Source organism: Delphinus delphis, chromosome 2 (assembly GCF_949987515.2).
Source record: "Delphinus delphis chromosome 2, mDelDel1.2, whole genome shotgun sequence".
Lineage (NCBI taxonomy): Eukaryota > Metazoa > Chordata > Mammalia > Artiodactyla > Delphinidae > Delphinus > Delphinus delphis.
The window spans coordinates 65,218,895-65,240,215 of record NC_082684.1 but is presented as its reverse complement, the minus strand read 5'-3'; the positions used below and the strand labels follow the sequence as shown (position 1 = coordinate 65,240,215).

At 39.6% G+C, this 21,321-nt stretch overlaps 1 protein-coding gene across 2 annotated transcripts in view; it reads left to right on the top strand.

Moving 5' to 3' along the window:
• NPAS3 (neuronal PAS domain protein 3) overlaps positions 1–21,321 on the top strand; it is an 836,192-nt gene that overhangs the window by 575,427 nt on the left and 239,444 nt on the right. For both annotated transcript variants that reach the window (XM_060004701.1, XM_060004700.1), the window contains one exon: positions 16,318–16,407. In XM_060004701.1, the coding sequence (XP_059860684.1) occupies positions 16,318–16,407 (90 nt within the window). The remainder of the gene's footprint in view (positions 1–16,317; positions 16,408–21,321) is intronic.

The window sequence follows — 21,321 nt, the reverse complement described above, 5'->3', positions numbered from 1 at the left end:
TGACCAAGTTGAAGCCAATGCTCATTTACCATTCTGAAAATCCTAGGGCCCTTAAGAATTATGCTAAATCTACTCTGCCTGTGCTCTATAAATAGAACAACAAAGCCTGGATGACAGCACATCTGTTTACAACATGGTTTACTGACTATTTTAAGCCCACTGTTGAGACCTACTGCTGAGAAAAAAAGATTCCTTTCAAAATGTTACTGCTCATTGACAATGCACCTGATCACCCAAGAGCTCTGATGAAGATGTACAAGATTCTTCTTGCTTTCATGCCTGCTAATATAATATCTATTCTGCAGCCCATGGATCAAGGAGTCATTTCAACTTTCAAGTGTTATTACTTAAGAAATACATTTTGTAAGGCAGTAGTTGCCATAGATAGTGATTCTTCTGATGGATCTGGGCAAAGTCTGTTGAAAGCCTGGAAAGGATTCACCATTCTAGATGCCATTAAGAATATTTGTGACTCATGGGAAGAGGTCAAGATATCAACGTTAACAGGAGTTTGGAAGAAGTTGATTTTAACTCTCCTGGATGACTTCGAGAGTTTAAGACTTCAGTGGGGGAAGTAACTGCAGATGTGGTGGAAATAGCATGAGAACTAGAATTAAAAGTGGCCCCTGAAGATGTGACTGAATTGCTGCAATCTCATGATAAAACTTTAACCAGTGAGGAGTTGCTTCTTATGGATGAGCAAAGAAAGGGGTTTCTTGAGATAGAATCTACTCCTGCTAAAGATGCTGTGAAGATTGTTGAAATGACAACAAAGGATTTAAAATATTACCTAAACTTAGCTGATAAACTAGCAACCGGTTTTAAGAGAATCGACTCCAGTTTTGTTTTTGTTTTTGTTTGGTTTTTTTTTTTGCGGTACGCGGGCCTCTCACTGTTGTGGCCTCTCCCGTTGTGGAGCACAGGCTCCGGACGTGCAGGCTCAGCGGCCATGGCTCACGGGCCCAGCCGCTCTGCGGCATGTGGGATCTTCCCGGACCGGGGCACGAACCCGTGTCCCCTGCATCGGCAGGCGGACTCTCAACCACTGCGCCACCAGGGAAGCCCTCGACTCCAATTTTGAAAGAAGCTCTACCATGGGTAAAATATTGGATTGGCCAAAAAGTTCGTTCGGGTTTTCCTGTAAACCCCGAACGAACTTTCTGGCCAACCCACTACTATCAAACAGCCTTGCGTGCTACAGAGAAATCATTCGTGAAAGGAAGAGTCAATCCACACGGATAACTTTGTTGTTGTCTCATTTTAAGAAATTGTCATGGCCACCCCAACCTTCAGCAACTACCACTCTGATCAGTCAGCAGCCACCAGCACTGAGGCAAGACCCTCCACCAGCAAAAAGATTATGAACTGCTGAAGGCTCAGATGATAGTTAGCATATTTTCACAATGAAGGATTTTTAGTTAAGGTATATACATTTTTTTTAGACATAAATCTATTGCACACTTAACAGACTATAGTATAGTGTAAACAACTCTTATATGCAAGTGGGAAACCAAAAGTTTTGTGTGACTCGATGTATTGCAGTATTCACTTTGTTGTGGTGGTCTGGAACTGAACCCACAATATCTCTGGGGGGTGCCTGTACCTCAGAGTTAGGAAGTGAGGATTGAACTGGGTTAGTCAATGTAAAGTTCTTCTCCCAGGGTCCAAAACAGAGACTGCCTCAACAAATTCTGTCTGCCACTCATCAGCATGGTGTATATATAATATCATACACACACACACACACACATATAGATATATCCTTGAACAGTTCTCGTTTTTAAATGACCATGCTTATGAAAGTAAAATTATTTTTATCCTGTTTTTATGGGGTTTTTTCTTTCTCAACTTCTTGCTGACATTACAATCTTATCCAAGTCTCCCGCCCTATATTTCCTTAATGTGTTTCTTTCTGATAACTTCTATAATAGCCTTTTTCTCCTTTACAAATATTCTGTTCCCAGCTTGCGTTTATTAAAGTTCTAAAGAAGAATGTTTATGGGCAGGATGAAATCTTATTTCAACCATGAATACTGAGTCCTCTTCTTGCTTGTCCTTTTAAGTTCTTATCTAACTTATTTAATTTTACTGCCTCTAGTACATTTTCCCTCTTTTTCCAAGTGTGTATTTCTCCTTATGCCAGGTGAAAACCACTCTTATTAGCAGAGACTCTTTCTAAATCAGCATCCCAAGTCAAATAATAACCACTGTGGGCGCCATTTATTAAATACCTACTCTATGATGGCATTTTTATGTGCATTAACTCTAATCATCTTAACACCTCTGTTGAGTAGACTAAATAAGGTATAGATATTATTCTTTACATTTTCATTTAAGAAAACAGTGAAGTTGCAAGTTCAGAGTTACAGCTTAGGTCTGCTTGAGTACAAAGCTCATGTGTTCTTTTCTGTTGCACCAGGCTGCCTCTTAAAACTTTGGAGTATGCTCATTTCAAAGCTGGGTGTGGAACCTCTTCAGCTCTGGCCACATAGGCTCTTTAGCTTCCTGGAAGGAATTGAGGAGACAAGGCCATAATTGTCCCATCTTCTCTGCCATCGGCCCAAATCTTAGAGTCCCTCTGAACCTGACTGGGGACTTTCTGACAGAGCCATGCCTCTCATGTTGAGGGCGACTAGAAGATGGAATTAAGAGAGGCTTCTCCATAGCCCCAGGTCTTTGAGCCATGAGCTATGGCCTTGGCAGGATAGCCCCCTCGCTGGGCATTTTTCAAGAATTCAAGCAGGTCCCTCCCTGGTGAAAGCTATGGAATGTGCTTCTAAGCAGTGATCGCAGTCGAGGCGCCCTGGGCTCAGAAGGAGTCCATCTGCCTGACGCATCTCCTTTTCCTTCCTCAGCCCTCTTCTTTTGGGGATTCCTCTAAAGTCCCCTGACTCTGAAAGTCTCCTGTTTCTCACCTCTTAATGAGGCCAGGAATCTGTCCCTGTGGCTCAGACACCCCCACCCCCTTTCCGGTGCCTCACCTGGGACTTGGATGATACCCATATTGCTTTTTCATTGAGGACCCTGGAGAAACACTAGAGAGAGATGTGAAAGGATCAGTTCTCTTTAAACCACTTTAGCTGCTTACTGTGTCAGCCATCCTGTTGTCAATTGAGCAGAGCAGAAAAGTGGCGGGAAGGGCCCTAATGCTTCAGCCCATGTCCTCCAACACAGACGGCATCTCTCCACACCTGAGTGTTTAAGCCTATATGTTCTCTTGTGTAATTCATTCAAACTTCCTAATACATCGAAAGGGGACATTGGTAATATATTTCCTTCAAAAAGTTGCTGGATAACTTGCGACACCCACCATTCTCTTGTGTGTGTCCCTGGAAGCCAAAAGATTTCAGCCTTGAAGAAGCAAACGTAAATGATACACAGCAGAGCCCATAGATTTTACTCTGTGTGGCAGACCTTTGGGGACAAAGATTCTTATCCTGCTCAAAAATGAAGATTTTGTGTCATGTCACGTTATTGAAATTTTTAGTTGAGGTAACATAATCCAGTGCATTAAAGAAGCCCAATATAAGGAAGAATTGCTTTTTGGAAATCAGTGAAAGAATTTCTTTTGTTCATTGCCTATAAGGGTATGTTAGTTAAACCTTGCTGAGATTATGGAAGAGAGCTGGCCTCACTGCATTATGGAATATTGATAATAATGTTAGTCATGTACCGTTACACGGTCTTAGTCTCACTAGCTCAAGTGGGGATTCAGTACGTTGATAAACTGAGGAGACCTGCGCCGACATAAAGTACGTTAGTTCTGCCTAGTAGGTCATGCCTGTGTGCTTTTAGGCCACATCCATTAGGCCGTGTCTGTGTGCTTCTTAGGAAATGGCAAAATAATGTTGGCTATACACTTTCGTGAAAGGTGTCTGCATGACGGAAAAGAGCCAGGAAAGGGTTAAAAATCTGGGGGAGAGGAGCAGCAAATGTCTTAAGCAAGTGCGATTACTTATAATGAGAACAGAAAGAACATACAGAAAATGATAAAGGCTTAAGGTTGTGTTTGTAAAACCCTTAATATATTTTTTATTTGCTTCGGGATAAAAGTCTTCCATTAGGACACAGAGGCCAATTTGAGTCTTTAGGGGCTCAGTCCTTTAGGGAAACTCACTCTCCAGCCTGTGAAGCATTTAAGTAGAAATTAAAGTAGGTCATCCTATTACTAAGAAGAAGCCCCCAAGCAAGACAATAAAACAAATCTCACTTGTTGGAAAAGGTCAAGGCTAAAATGAACAAATCTCATTGGAGGCAGAAAGAATCTATCACCAATATTCAACCACATAAAATTTACACTAGCCTACACAAATTTGGAGCCATTCTTGGTCTTCAAATTTTGTCAGTAATCACTATTCCTCCATGAGTCAGATATATAAACATTTTCATGGTTGTTTTACTGCCCAGGGGAGTTTTCACTTACAAACACATTCAGAACAGGATTGCTGGGAACAGTAGCTGAGAAGCATGGTACACACCGACCACCACACCACACCATCCCCACAACCATCAATATCTCTTGCACTAAATGGATGAATGCAGAATGCAAACCAAAAGGTAAAAGGCAAAGAGATAAAAGGAAATAAGAGAAAAAAGGAAAAATGAAAAGGGGGCTGAAATGAAAACTGGAAATGGGCTTGAAGCTGTTGATCCCAAACCTCTACACTGGTTTCCAAGGTGATCCCAGGTGATGTTCTATAATACTTCCTCACTTTTTTCAGGCTACTATCACTCGTGAGGAGGTTGGTGTTTACTTACACTGTAAGTTATGTTTAAGGAAGAGTTGTAATGGGGATTCATCTTTCTTTCAAAATTATTAGGAAGTTCTCCATTAAAGAATTAAGTCTGCAAGCTTATGTGATGGAATGTGGTAGATACAGGTAGAAAATGTCTTAAATGGGAAGTGGATCATCTTGTAGCCTTGGGATTCTAGACAGCTAGGAAAAATACCACCCTAGTAATGAAAATAATACTAGTTCACCTGCCCATCCCTTAAAAGAAACCAGGCAGAGGGCCAAGTGAAGAATCAGACTTGGAATTGTTCCTTCCTACCACTGTTGCTGGCAATTTGGATGTCTTTGACAATGAAGGTTGAGAATGTCTATGTAGGAGGTGACGGTTGTGGCTGAAGGTATTAAAGGGCTGTATGGTTGAGGCCACTATAAATTTTGTAGATTAACTAGAATTTTAATAAGTCCAATAGTCATTGAGAGGTAGACTGTCATTCATCAAATGCATTGAATGGTGGAATATATCCATTTTCAAATTATTTTTGTTCTAACCTGTCTTTAGCTATTTAAGTCAAAAGTGTGGGTAAATGGGTCATTGTGCACATTAGAATTAGACTGAGACTATTGATTCAAGGTTCCTAGTGAATGAATTATCAATATGACCAACTACAAATTTCTTTTAGAATTGCTGCAAATTGGCACATCAGTGCCTTTGAATAGATCACGCATGATGTAGTTATGTTACAGTTATCATTGTGGTGAATCCCTGCAGGATGTGTAACGTTATGGCTCTTATATAACTTCAGTGAAGCACATGGCCCTGAGTCACTGAAAACACTTTATCCAGGGATTCCTCAGGTGTGTTAGTTGATACAGCCTCTAGAGCTAAAGTAGATATGTGGTGTTCTGTAGCCACCCGTGCCAAATAGCCCAAGACAAAATGCACAGTCACTTAGACCTGCCTAGCAGACTGACGTGCTATGTGCTGCTTAGGAAAAAGTAGAATAGCAAGGTCTGTCACTCTTTGACAGGTGTCTAGGATGTCAGTTACCGGCCTCCGACTTCACTAAGGATCCTAGGAAAGGGGAAGATCCTAGTTGATGATAACATTCCAGGACAGGGGGAAAGGGAAGATTATATCCGGGCCAAAACTTTTTACATTTCCTTCTGCCCAGGGAAATTTATATGGTGGCATTTTTAGCTCCATGAAATGATCCATCCGTGTTTGGGAATTATAAGACCATATGTGAGCACCTTTGGAGATACCTGGATAACCAAGTATCCAGGCATCTCAAAATGTATAGAATAGATCTGTTCCTGAAAAGTTGACCATTTAGTGACAGTTCATGTATTGCATCTAATTTGCCCTTTGACACCCATGATGCGTTACTCTAGTAAAAACTTCAGCTTCAAGACAAAACAGAATTATAATTTTCGAGTATTTTTTAAACAAATTTGGGAACATATTTTAAAGGAAAAAACTCACAGTGATTATTTGACTCAGTCAAATAGCAAAAACAGAAAATAGTTAGGTCTGTCATTTTTGCTGCCTCATAGGTGGGTCAGAAAGGCGTGAGATGGTAAGCCCAGTCGTTTCCATGGTTTAGATACATCCTTCACCTTCTTCAAATCACTGTAACATGTCTGATTTTACATTCAAGCTAGGCACTTTAGGTTTTATCTTTGCATTTCCATTAGCTATACTTCTCTATAGACAACTTCAGTCCCATGATGCCTATTAAATCTCACTTAGATTTGGGGTAAAGCATCTTTTGATCCTGGAAATTCAAGTAATAAAATAACGAGTAACTCTTCAGTGGTGGCACTGAATTCTCTTCCAGTCACGATAGTCATCAAAGGAGATCAGGAGCAGGAAGAAAACTCCAATCTCATTTTTCATATTAAAAAATTTCACTTTAGAAAGTCAGTGGAAAATATCAGAATTTAATTTTCTTCTTTACTAATGTCTTTATCCCACAAAATTACAGACACCAGAAACTTCATAGCCTAGCCCAGTCCTTTCATTCTGTTCCTGAATTGAACCACAGCAGAAGCCAAGATATATAGCCAAGTACCATTGCTTTCAATGGTATAAATTTGGACTGTCATTTAATATACACCTAGCAAATTTGGTGCTAGCAAATTTCACACTCAATTGCTCTACTTTGAAGGGTATCATCTAGAGATTCTCTGAAGAAGATTTCTTATGACATTAGTTGTTATGCTTTGGAGATATGCAAATATGTTAGAAAACAACAAAAATCCACAATCCCTTTTGCTTCACCTGTGTTCAATAGGCATGTGGGGATAAAAGCAGAAGCATTTCTTTAGACCCCTGAATAGGATGAGACCTCTGTGGACAAGCACGTATGCCGTTCTTTCTTACCTAGACTCAGTGGCCAACTGTGAAATGAAAATAGAAGGTTGGCAGAGCAATCGAGAGCCGTAGCAGGTGGTAAACCAAGCTGTTTATCTCAAGATCATTCAGGACCTGGTTTCTAATTCCATCAGAGTAATTGATTTTCACATAAATATGCATCTTTGCTTTGTATGGAGCTAAGACAATGAAGCAATGTAGCCTTTAAGCATTTGAAATGTACAGAAAACCAATATAAAGATATCAATATTGTAAATATAAGATACAGAATAGGTGCAATTACTTGAAAACGATTTCAAAAACAATCCTAATAAGTATTGTCGATTTCTGGGACTGAATGCTGCTATTAGCAGTCCATCATATTTATAGCTTAATGGGGGTCTAGTAAAAATTAATTATTAATTACATGAATGATACATAAAATAAAGAGCAGAGAATCTAGTTACAATGATTTCCTGAAATTAACACTGAAGGTTTTCATGGCCCAAGCATTTTCATCCCCACCAGAATTTCCAAACTACTGTCTTAGTCCAGGCTACCATAACAGAATACCATAGACTTGGTGGCCTAAACAACAGAAATTTATTTTCTCATAGCCTGGAGTCTAAAGGCCCAAGATCAAGGTGCCAGCACAGTTGGATTCTGGTGAGGACTCTACTCCTGGCTTGCTGATGGCCGCCTTCTGGCTGTGTGCTCTCATGGCCTTTTCTGGGTGCTTGCCTGTGGAGAGATTGCTCTCTCTTTCTCTTCTTATAAGGCCACCAGTCCTATCAGATTAGGACGCATATGACCTCATTTAACCTTAATTACCTCTTAAAAACCTGGTCCCCAAATATAGTCACATTGGGGTTTAGGGCTTCAACATATAAATTTGCAGGGGCGGGGTGGGGGGGTGGGGGGGGAATCATAATTCAGTTAGTTCATGGCAACTATATTTGTAACAATTAAGTTTTTTTCAGTACAAATGTTTTTAATACCCTTTCCCTAGAGATATCAGTAAGTGTTTCCTGAAATGAAACTCACATGTGAATGCACCAGTTTAATATCTAAGGTCTCTAAATGGTCCTTTAATATGCTAAATTCATTACAGCGTTCTCTAATCATTGTTACTACCTCTGACACAAACTCCTTACCTAAAGAACTACATGTACAAAGATTTTATCATTTTCTTTTAAATATCCTGTTCTTTAAAGTTACCCACTGCCCAGTAAACAGTCCGGTTCATGTCATAATCAGCCGTAACAGAAACAGCAATATGGGTCTATCTTGTATCATTGAGGATGTACTTTTAGGCAAACATGACTATAAAATAAATTTCTACAAAATCAATCTTATTTTCACATGAACTTCTATATAAAATAGTGTAGAAAGGAAAAAACTCTGAGTCTAAATGAAAAACTTTGGGACAGGAAATGGGGTTAGTGCGCTGGCCAGCTCCGTGGCCTGCTGGTGTGTGTTCTCAAGTCTTGTCCTGGCAGTCGCCCGTTGGGAGGTGTGGTTCTCCTAGCAGTTATGTATTAACTGGGGTCCCTTCTCTATTCTAGGCATTAGCCTCTTCCTCTAAGGCATGAGAATTTCCTTGAGGGCTGTAGTCTCTTGGCTGGACATTTACAAATTCCAGGAAGATAAATATGTGAGGTGATGGATGTGTTAATTAACCAGACGGGAGGAATGTATATGTATATCCAATCATCGCAATATATACTTTAAATATTTTACAATTTCATGTGTCAATTATATCTCAATAAAGCTTAAAAGGTACAAATTCCATTAATCCATGCCTTTTCCAACCCGAAGACAGCATATTAGAGGTATGGAGCTTGGTAATATCAGACAAGAGTACCCACCAGGTATGGAGGGTGGGTGTCCTAAGCTGCCTTTGCCTTGCTGCTTTTTGTTTTATAAAGTTAATTTCCAACTTTACTCGTTTTCTTAGTCTTGGATCCCACAGATGAATTTTCTTCAAGAACATAACTCATGAGTTGGTCTTCGTTCAGCTAGTACAGGCCTGGTGCATAGGAAGGCCTGGTGCAACAGGTGTTTTCTGAATGCATCACACTGCAAAAAGAGGAGTGTGAGACTCACTTATGTGGAAAGAAATGCTGGAGGAAGCATAGATTCCTAGCAGCTGTGATGGGGTGTGAAACAACTGAAGTCCCCAGCTGGTAGTCCCAGTAGCAGGAGGAAAAGGAAGTTCCTTCTTTCTTACATCTACCACGTATTGATGTGTGACATTGGGCGATGTATTTAATTTCTCTGAGCCTCAGTTTCCTTATCTGTAACGTAGGATTAAATAATACCCAGCTCACATTTGGGCTAAATAATTTCCCTAACAAATATTAGTTTCCTTCCCTTCCCTCTCCTCTTTGGTGAATATTTGAGTGAACATGAGCATGTTTATGTTAAACCATTTTAAACCATTGAGCATGGTTTAAGACATCATATAATATAATATGCTATGATCATATATATTATATATGATATATCATAGTATATTTGATATATATTATATGTATATCTATATATGTGTGTATGTATTATGACCATTCCCTATTTTACAGTCATCTGTTATCCACAGGATGCCAACAGTTATTAGTATCTGTTCTTTTGTGTGTGTTGTTTTGTATAACTCAGACAATTTGAAAGACACCTGAAGCCAAGCTCCACGTGTAGCCAGAGCAAAGCAGTACCATTTTTAGGCCTTTCGGGACCAATACGACATAGCGCTTCTATTACTCCTGCCGACCTGGGAATTCCGCCTTTAACTTGAAAGAGAATTCTGAATTCAAAGAGAAGGATGCACAATAAGGAATTCGCTCCTGCATTCTGAAAAGCCTGTGTTTCAATAAATTAATATACCACATACACAAAAAGGAGACATTTTAACGTTGCAGTGGATATTTGTGCCTTAGGATAGCTAGTGGGGATCCTCTTCTTGAGTCAGAAGGAGCACATGGTCAGTTCTGCCTCAGGTGGAGTCCCAGTCCCCTGGGACAAGCCACAGATAATGTGGGGTCTGCGTGTTGCCCCCTGTGGCTCAGAGACACAGACACGTGTGGTTCTACCAAATGCCGCACCCTGTCTTTATACCAGAGCCTGTTGTCCATTTGGATGGATGTTCAAATCAAGAAATCCACCTTCCTCAAGGCTGGATGTACGGCTTGAACTAGCATCCCAGAGAAAAAAGGTCAGCACTTTGATACACAGCTTCCACGAAATGGAATTTTAATGAGCAGAAGCAAAACCTGATCTCCTTGCTCAGAAAGCAGATGTCTTTGTTCTTTTCATGTTGTAACATTTCACTAGCTCAACATCTCCCCTTTTATTCTGGTACCTCTCCTCTAAGAACTGAAGAGAGGCCATCTGTGTCTCTCTGCACTGTTTTCTCACTTAAGATGTTTGGACTTATGTGTTTTAGGAAACTCTTAGGAAAGGTGTCTTGCAGTGTCAAGGTTTGTTGTTCTGGAATTCTTTTTTAAAGGGAAAAATAGTCAGATTTGACCGAATTAATCCAATTTAGCATTGTGATTGGGGAACATGTAGCTTTGGGTATGTGATAGTCATATGAACCTGTTCTATCATCCTTCATGTTATTGACTCATTGCCAGTGAGGGGACTAAAGAAAAGGCACAGGAGCCAGAAAGCTCTGAGAGATTTCTGAGAGTTAAATAAAAGCCCAACCATTGATGTGTGCTTTTCTCCACTTTGAGAAAATATACTTGACTTAGATGCTTTCTAAGAATAAGGCTTTTGTTTCTACACAGTGCTTGATGGTTAAAACTCAGATTGCAAAGGCAAAATTTGGGAAACTTTTTCTTCCCCATAAACAGATACACGTGGGCACTTCTGGGCGTCATCCCAGGCTCTCCTCGAGGTTGCCGGGAGTCCACATGTGTGTGCGTGAGCAGTACAGCATCACCTCCTGAGTGCAATCAGAGGGCAACATGGCATTTTAATGAGCTCGATCAAAGTGTTATTGTATCGCAAGGCCAAAAAATGTAAGAAACGCTTTTTCGTAACTCTTTTATCTGCTGCCAAAACAGAGCGGAAAGATAAGTATTGGAGCCCCATCCTCACTTTCCAGACCGTGCTTCTTTTGAGCTTGGCTTCTTCACTCTTTCATGATGGTGGAGATACGTGGTTCAAGGGCAGGCTCACATATTCATGATGCTCACCCATTGCTCAGGTTGCAGAAAGGATTTCCTCACACAGCCTCTCCTTGTTAACAGCAAAGCCACTGTAGCAGTTATAGAATGCCCGTATCTAATGGCTGGCAAGCATTGTGCTCAAATTCACGTTCTGCTCTTGTCCTAACAGAATTATGTCATGACAATGAAAAACGCTGGGTTTGGAGGGAACGTTGAGTGTGTCAGACTCTGTACTTTATCACGGGTGGGTATTTTCTCCACAACCTAAGCCTGAAGTAGAAGAACATCGCAGATGCATAGTGCATAGGACACGGAGCACACACTTGCATTTAAATCACGTATATCTTACTTTTTTACTGATGTAATTGTGAAATATGTTCTTTTTGCATTCATAATTAGGGGGTGGAACAGATGGTGAAGGCTTAGTTTAAAATAATCTGTCATTAAAATAACCTAGCCTATTGGTAATTCTTCACTCTAACTGGAGTTAGGTCATAGGAAAAGAGTTTGGGGTGATTTCTTTTTTCCTCTTCTACATTGGAATGTAGAAAAAACCCACTAATTTCAGAGTAGTCCTACACGTGAGAATTGTCTCTATAAGGGCATGATAGTAAGATTTCACTCTGAAATTTGGCTGCAGTGAAATATGCAGGGAAAAAAAAGAAAGCAGAGATAAAACAACTTTGACGACTATAAATCCATTTAGCACAATGCATTAAACATTAGTATACCTTCAATCATGAAGCTATAGTTAGTTTCGTACCCTGGAAAGAAATAGCCTCATTATTTGACAAATACTGTTAGAGGCACTCAGCTTTTGGGGTTAAGAAACTGTGCCTTACAGTTTATGTGTTACACTGATGTCAGGGGATATAAATTATAATTACAGGCGTTATTATTCAGAGATGTTATAGCTCCTGACTTCTGTATCCAAGCCTTATTGCTGCACACATACCTCGTAGACTTACTGGGTTGTGACAAAGAAAATCTCCCAACAGCCCTGTCGAGATGGCTAAGAACTGGTTTTAGTAATAAGAACGCTGTCTTGATGAATCAGACACTCGCATGCCTTGAAAATGTCTGTTTTACTGTTTCTTCTAAGATTTTTTTCTCCATCTGCTTTGAGGAAAGCAGATAGATTTCAGCGTGGCTTTATAATAAATCTTCTCAAGGAGGGACTAGCATTAACATTTGTGTAGATTCTTTTTCATCTTAATCCAACCTTAGTTAATAATCAGAAAATTCTACATACTGAGTAAGAAGATGTAATTAACCCTTTGACCCCAGAATCTTAATTGGCGCCTGTTGAAAACAGTGGGCAGTTTAAAAAAAAAAAAAATTAAAAGGTAGCCTGCAGTGATTGAAACAGCTCAGTATATAGCAGTTTCTTGACCCCAAATTTTTTAAATTTCCACCAAACTTTAAGATTAATCGTATTTGGTTCCCAAGACTAACTAATTGAATGTTTCCTTCCTCCTCCCACCTTTTAAAATTAAGACACCCACATTAAACCAATATTGATGCTACTCTTAAAAATTTTCTAAGCAGCAAAATACAGCTAACTATAGACAGGGATGACCCTGAATCAGAAGGTAATGGCTACGCGAAGAGCGACCTTGCCAACCTGCTGGAGACCTGGTTTCATATTCATTCTTTATCTGAAATGTAATTATAACCGAGTTATTGATCTTCATCTCATACTATAGATATAATTGACTGAAATGATAAGCATAAAAGTGAACAGTATGGTTAACTAACTTGTTTTGTTTATCTTTGCAATGACAAACAACTAACCTGACTAGTTGTTTCTTCCCCCCACCAGACTGGCTATTTTTAATTGAATTGACTGGATGTTTTGAGTCATGTAGACAGAGCCTCATTTTAATCTCACCAGGAAATTGGAGCATGTGTCGAAGCTTCTGTTTTTGCCAAAGAAAACTGGCCAGTTCTTAGATTGCCACTGCTTAATAGTATCAGATGTTTAGCCTCCAGATATTCCTCTTCCCTGCTATGGTGCCCAAACTTCCTCTAGTATTTTAGTAAATACATGAGATATGAACCTACTTTCAAAAAAAAATCATAATCCCTTTCAGTGAGAAAGTAAAGGATGTGTTTCAGTGGCAAATGAATAGCACTGGGTATTTTGGAAGACTATGAAAGGATCCAGTCTAACTCTGATCTTCCAAATGTCAGGAGCTATCCCAGACTATGTTAGACATCTGTGGCATCAGAATCTGCAACTAATCTGATAGCTCCATAAAGAGAACTCTTGGAGGAAATAATTAGCATTTCTCGTACGCAATTCTAGCACGTGTGATGTGAGGGAAGGAGCTTTGGGCTTGGAGGTAGAATTGGATTTACTAAGTCTTAGTTGAACAATTGTTAAGTGTTGACTAAAGATAAATAAGACATTGCCTCGCTGTGGAGAAATTCAGTCTCCTTGGGAGTTGAATAAGCCGACCAGGATGATACAATGTCATCAGTGCTTTAATAATACTATGGGAGGTGGCATATTTAATCCTGGCTCTGCCACTGGCTGGCTGTATGGTCTTACCCAGCCGCTTAGCCTCTCTGTGCTGACATTTCCTCACTTGAAAAATGGGAGTTTAGACTACAGGGGGTCATCTCTGTGCCATCTCCATTAATCCTTTCTTCTGCTCTCATTTAGCTTTCTGATTGCCACTTGTCCTCATAGAAGTTCCCTTGTGATCTCTCTCTGTGTGTCCCTCTAATCTGATAGTGGCATTTTAGGGTTTGAGAAGATGGCTTACACAGCTCTCTGTGATTATATACCAGACCATGACTCTTAGGTTGAATGGAAAACCTAACCAAGCCCTTCTCTCCCTGGGGAAGGTCAAAAGAGGGAGTCTTAATCCTCATGAGTCATTCTTAGGAGATGTCTTGCTTGAGGTGAAGACATGTTGAAATGAGATGCTTCCCAAACCTCTGCAAAAGAAACTTCTATCCTTTTGCACTTTTGGTTCCAAGTAAGCTTCCATTGCACCACACCTGAAGCTTGAAAGTTTGGCTCTCACAAGGCTCCAGAGGGTTTGACAGTTTTGTCAAAGATAAGGAATGCAGTTCTCTTAGACAGTGTTTTGTTCCCTGTCCTCTAGATGCTTCCAGGGAGATATTACAGAGCAAAGGGAACCAGGTGACCTCTTGTGGAAGTGACTTATGAACTCTCTTGTCATCCCATTTCTCATTTGTCTCCTGATGGTAGGATTCTATCATTGGAACAAATCATTCAAAAACAAGGGATGGTTTTTAAGAAGTTATAGGCTGCCTCTTAATACAAATATTTTAACTTCAGAAATGCTATCCGATTTATCTTTTCATTAATGTACTCGTATCAAGCAGAGGATCTTTATTTTTAGTGGAAGGCAAGGCAGTATAGTGAATGAGTCTGACTGTCTCATTCATGAGTTTGAATCGTAACTTCATCACTTGCTAGGGTCAGGCATATTGCCTAACTTCGCTAAGCCTCAATTTCCTTGTATGTAAAATGTGGATAATAATATAATTACCTCAAATGGTGCTTGTGAAAATTAAAAGAGACAATACATGCAAACTGCTTAGTACATAATAAATGTAAGCTAATTAATAAATGTAAGCTCTTACTGTTGTACTGTCTTGACCAAAACCTTGTCTATCGTGTAATTTGCTTTTATGTGGAGGAATACAATGTGACTTTTGAATTGTTTTCAGAAGCCACTAAATCAGAGGAGGTGGTTGGGTGCTACCCATAGTTTCTGACCGGTGGGGCTGTGAAAATAGATCAGGAAGCATGGAATCCAAATTTCATGCACACGCACACAAACACATATTCCCATAGCGATACATACATATATGTAAATACATGTATTTAATATATGCATATATATTAAATACATATATATGTATGTTATGCATATATAACTCTGAAAAAGTTCAGTATTTTAAGAGGCTGAAATTATTCCTGAGATTTGAGGCAGTGTATTTTTCTACCTGCATTTTACATGCTTCTTCCACCTTTCTATATTTAAAAATTATGACATTAGTTTAATGTTGCCCCATACCTTGTTCCCAGTGAGGATTCCCTGTATTTCCAAATTCCTTTGTAAATACCACTAATCTTTAAAACTTCTTTTTTGGGGCAAGCAATACTTGTGCAACCTACCTGGTTAAAAATAAATGAATAAAGCAAAACACAAGACAGGAGGATGATGGAACATATAAAATGCACTTGGATTGCAAGAATTTGAAAACAAATCTCTTCTCAATTTAAGTGGTATCTTGCAGTTGGAGTCCATGATGATTTGCACCATTCATCAAACTGAAAATGAAGCCCTCCCTTTGAAAAGTGGACTAAGGTTTCAGGAGTTACAGATGATGTGCAGCATCCTTCGTCCTCCTCCCCCACCCCCTCTTCTTCTTTTCTTTCCACTTCAGGAGTTGTAGTAGAAACTAGATCTATCAAATAAAACTTTAATACAGAGTTTTGCAAAACAAGGATTACAGTTTGTAAGGCTTCAGCCTGTAAACATTCACCCATAATATATTGACTTGCCCTATTTGTTCTAACACAATAGGCACTGGGAGTGAGGAGAGAATAATCCTCTGTTAATTAGCAAATTATTGATGTCCATAGGAGCTCAAGTGGCGATTTTACTTACTCTTCATATAAGAACTCTTTTTTTCCTCTTATTCCATGACAATTTTCATTCCTGTTCAGCTATTTAATAATCATGCTGATTTAATCTCAGTCACTACTGAATCCAAAAAGATGAAGTCAACATCTCATAAAATCAACATGACTTGATTTTATGTATAAATGTAATGCATCTTGATCAAAACGACAGAGACATAAGGAAGTTCCTGGAATAAGGGAGAGCTTGTGGTCTTAATTCAGACCTTTCATTTGTTCGTGTATAATGCAGTAAAGGTCTTAGGATTGTGTTAAACATGAAGGAAAAAGTGGTCTTAAATTTGGTTATGTGTTGCTTTGCATCAGATGCCTTATTAACTAAATCCCCACGATGTATACTTATTAACCTATTTATATATTTATTTTTTTCTGCAGTCCCTGGATGGCTTTGTATTTGCACTAAATCAAGAAGGAAAATTTTTGTACATTTCTGAAACAGTCTCCATCTACCTAGGCCTCTCGCAAGTAAGTAAGACAATTTGATTCTTGACAGCAGCTGTGAAGGCTCCTTCAGCCTCATGTCTTTCCTTCTTCAGCAGATACTCTCTTTAGCGTGAATTACCCAATTTATTTTTTAAATGGCTCTACCTGACTCTGATCACGAAGTCAATGAGAAAATTGTATGTCAGTTCGGAACGTTCAGAATCAACCTGTGCTCAAAACTTTAGTCCCCCTCCCCACCCCCCAAGGATCATTATGAATTTATTGAGAACAAATGAAGTTTCTTCCCTTGGTTGTTTTGAACTTTGAAACCTCTGTGCCCGGTAGGAGAGGGACACACTAATAGTGCTTCCCTTGTGTCCTATTACTGGATGTTTATGGAGGACCCTGCATTGTCCTGGGAGCTGACACAATGACAGGGAGTCATTTGGAGTCAAGAAATGCTGAAAGAGACCATTAAAATGTGTTGCAGGGAGGGTTCCTGCAAGGACGTATTTTGCTGCCTTTGCAAATATTTCCTAATGCGGAAAGACAATTTCATAAAGTAGGATAGTCTTTCATTATTTGCGGTTTAATTACCCACATGTGTCTGTCAGAGGTGAAAAGAAAAGAAGATGGAGGCAGATGGGGCAAGGGAAAAAATCCTAGATGTCAGTTCTTGAGATTCCCCTGGAACACAAAAATTTGACTTTCGTTGGATTCCCAGACACAGGCTGCAGCTACAGAATGCCAAAATACCCTGAAGAAAAGTTTGCAGTTCCACTAATTATCCAGATGTTTTCTCCATAAAAAGGCTAAACATCTGGGTATCTGTGCCCACACAGGTGATTGGCTGAGCTCGACCCTTTTCATCTGGTGGTTTGGCACAAGAAAAACGCAGCCTCGGTGGGAGGGATTTTGTATGTATGTGATGATCTGCCAAGCTGGATAATCTACTTCTCATTCAGTTTCCCCTTTGAGCTAAAGATGGAGATAAGATTTGTCTCTCTCCTCTTAGGCAGGACGCACCCTAAACTCACGGCTTCTGAGAGTTGGCACTGCTCTAAGGAGGCAGCCAGCATGGTTGGAACGTTTTGGCCGTTAGTGAGTTTGCTGGGTAATAGCTAAATCAAGAAAGACATTGGGAAATAATAGAGAGACATATCTGGCATTTGAGGAGGGTTGGGGGAGGAGGAGAAACACTGCCAAATTTAATTATTTGCTTTTGAGAATCCAAGCAGGGGGCCATTAACTCTTCCTTTAAGGACATGCAAGCTATTGGCTGTGGTGTATCTAGCAATTCTATTTTATGTAAACTTGAGCAAACCAAATGATAGAAGCTGGGCTACCGTCAACTCGATATTAGTATTCTTGCGTCTTGTTGAAATCTCTGGTTTTCTAATGGCTTTTAATAGACTGTAAGCCTTGTCTTAATCTGTTTGGGACCTAGAATTGAGAATCTCCAGTGTTGAAATTGGTGCGCCACCATATTAATACTGTACGGAACTGGAAACCCCACTGTTTGTTGTTCCGCAATGCCCGTATTCATCTGTTTTGTGCAGACTATCCAACAAAGTTTAATAAGCCAGTGAAGAAGAAGGATGAATAATTAGTTTAAGCAGGTAAATGCTAATTAGGGAACTCCCGAAAAGCATCCATTATATACTCGCTCAAAACACATTTTACAGCCCTGGTTAGTGCTGTAATGCAAATTCTGTCAAGGCAACTGCATTTTCTGTAATTGAGATGTGTACGTTTGCTTTGCATAACAGATGGCTCTGTATGCTTAGAGTGATAGCTAGGAAAATAATAATTGCATTATTCTGGCCAAAAGAATATTAGCTCTTGGGTCTTGGCCATTTCAGTCAGTCCTCCTGCCAGCACAGCATATGCACATATATGGATTGGATTTTCAAGGAAATTGATGCATCTGGAATAGTGTGGCCATCTGAAATATCATCTGTTCAAGAAAAATTTGGCTTTAACCCTGTGCTGGTTTCTCCTTAAAAAGCAATAGATTCCATTGCTTCTCTACTGTGGCGTCAAGTCAGTCTTTTCCTAAAATCTGAGGCAAATCATTGAGGTTTCCATAGAATAAAGCAGCTGTGCAGACATGGTAGAGTAGCTGGCAACTTCCGTGCAGTGCTTCCCCACCTTTGCATGGGATGGGTTGTAAAGTGCATATCAATAGTCAGCGTCTTGACTCGCCCAGGGGTAGACGCTGGCCACAATGGGCTGTTGCCCTCTGTGGAGGTTGTGTCCAGTGTCGCCCAAAGGGTCCAATGCGCAGGTAGAGGCCGCGTGGTACGGGACAGAAGTCTTCATCTGAAGGCGTTATGCAACTGAAATGATGAAGGGTAAATCACTACAAAGTGATTTTTGCATACACCAATGAGTGTATTTGGAGTTCTAAACAAATTTAGAAATAGTTCTGGGTTAACATGGAAATAATTTGATAGGGCATGGTGTGTTTTGAAATGCCTAAAGAATGGGGGGAAAATCTATGCTAAAACTTTGGGAAAGGTTTTCCAACCCAATTAATGTTCTAAGTTCTAAAAAGGTAGTTGGGGGTCCTGAGACATAACTCTTCGCAAGTTTCTTCAGTGCCCTCTTTCAATTATGGGGTATGGGCTGCTCACTGGTGACATACAGTGTAAATGTACTCAAAGTTATTCAGTTAAGTACCTCCTTAATCTTTTACACACACACACACATCCTTAATTAAGTGCAAACCAAACACTCTGCTTTTGTCCTACAACTTTGACTCAGTGGTTCTTCCATCAAATTCTAGACAGTGATAAGCAATCTATATAGTTATTGTCCCTTCTTACCTTTTTAAACAGTGCCATTAAATCAAGAAAATGTGCAATTGTATCATCGTATCCAGTGAAATTGTTGAAGAATACTGCGAACGTGTCATTTTGTTAGAGCATAGCCGCGTCTGCATTTGTAACTCTCAAGATGTATCTTTCTCAGTTTTATTTTCTTTCAACATGTAAATAAATATGGTGGCTTTGAAACGGCTTATGTTCTCAAGAAAGAATTAGGAGTCTTTTTTGGCTCATGAGAAACCTCAGTAGAGAAGCTTCTACCCAGCTCAGTTGTGTAGCATGAATACAGAGACAGCCAGAGCAGGTGTGTACTGGGTGGAACTCCGGGTGTCTAGGATGCGTGCTTGCCACTTATTTTCTCTAAGATATTTTCATATTGTCATGATGATACGAATGAAGCGTTCTATGATGATACATCTTCAGCAGCCCTTTGACTTTGCCAGGCATAATCATTTAACACCCAAGATATGGTTTCAGGTTGTAGAAAAATGCACTGTTGACTTGCATCCCTGGGTGCAAATGACTCCTAGGTACTCATAATGAGACCTTATCTTAAAGGAAGAAACCCGAATAGCATTGCTGAGTTTGCTTTGCATGGAGATTAAATGACTTCTTATATCTGGTGATGGTGTCCAGAGCTGCTAAAGACAACTCTGCTCTTTACTTAAAATGGAACAGGCGAAAGTAAACATGAACAAAGAAACCAGAGTGGTTTCCCTAATACTGAAAATGCAGCATGATGGGTAGCCAGCTTTTATGAAACCTCTTCCAATGTGTTAAGGGGCTCAATCGCCAAAGAATCCAAAAGAGACTTTATATGGTAAATAAAAAGCATTTCTACTTCCATAGAGGATTTAAAGCTTACAGAAATATTTATTTGTTGGTTTATAGCCTCCTCTTTCCAAAAAGGAAATAGCTTACACAAACATATACAATAAAAAGTAATGGCAAAATAGAACTAGGGTCTAAGGGAAAAAAAGATAAAAGTAGGTAATCTGTTACCTCGTAGTAGGAGAACACAATAAAGGCTTATAAGAAGGGATATAAATGGTCTGATAAAGTGTCAAAATTCCCTATGAGCTTCCTGGCAACCAAAGCAAAAAGAGAAACATAGCCAACCATCAAAAATAAGGAATGTATGGCTGAATCGCTTTGCTGTGTACCTGAAACTATCACAACATTGTTAATCAGCTATACTCCAATATAAAATAAAAAGTTAAAAAAAAAATAACAGTTACACAATGTTCAGAATGCCTGGGCTTCTCTCAGTGATGGCCAGTGTTTTAACAACCAACTTCCCAGTATTCCAGTAACAGTCAATTATGTTCTAACAGCGTATACCCTGTTTTTAACAACTAGATACCCAGCATGGTAGTTGTAGTTTTTATATCACCTGACACCCAGTTTCTTACAGTAGACATTGTCTAAATCCAATACTTTATCCAACTGATGCTGAGCATTTTTAATGTTCAACACAGAATGTTCTGGACAGCGGGTTACTCAATGGTATGAGAAAACAGTAAATACACTTGTTCTTGGTACACCGCCAAGCCCAGTGCTTCAAAGGGCAGCCATTGTCCCAACATGCTCATGTGGTTCAGGGCTTGAGCCCAGCTAGAGGGTGCATTGAAAAAACTAAAAAAATAAAAATAAGGAAGTATCACTTCATAAGGAAAGGAAAGTTCTTCTGGGACTGAAATATTAAAATAAATCTCAAATACAATTTCTGTGGAGGCTAATATATGGATTATGCCATATCGATTTGCTTCCATTGGAGTCCACATTCAGAACAAGGCTATAATGACCCATGAACACACATATCGCCAATCGCGTAAGCCGGCAGAAGATTCTTCTCTCAGATGTTGGTATGCCAAAGATCATTTTGACAATGATGTTCTGGCATCCAGGACTTACAATAGCATTAAATAGTTTGATGGTTTATGTGCTTTTGAATCAGCTTTCCCTAATCCATCCTCAAATCCTGCATTTTCTTTTAAATGCTGATGAGAAATTCAACATTTTATTTGCCAGAGGCAGAGGACATGGGTCTCAGTTAACCAGAGGATATAAATGGACTCTTTATCTTCTGAAAACATGTTATCTTGAAATTGGAGGGAGAGATGATGAT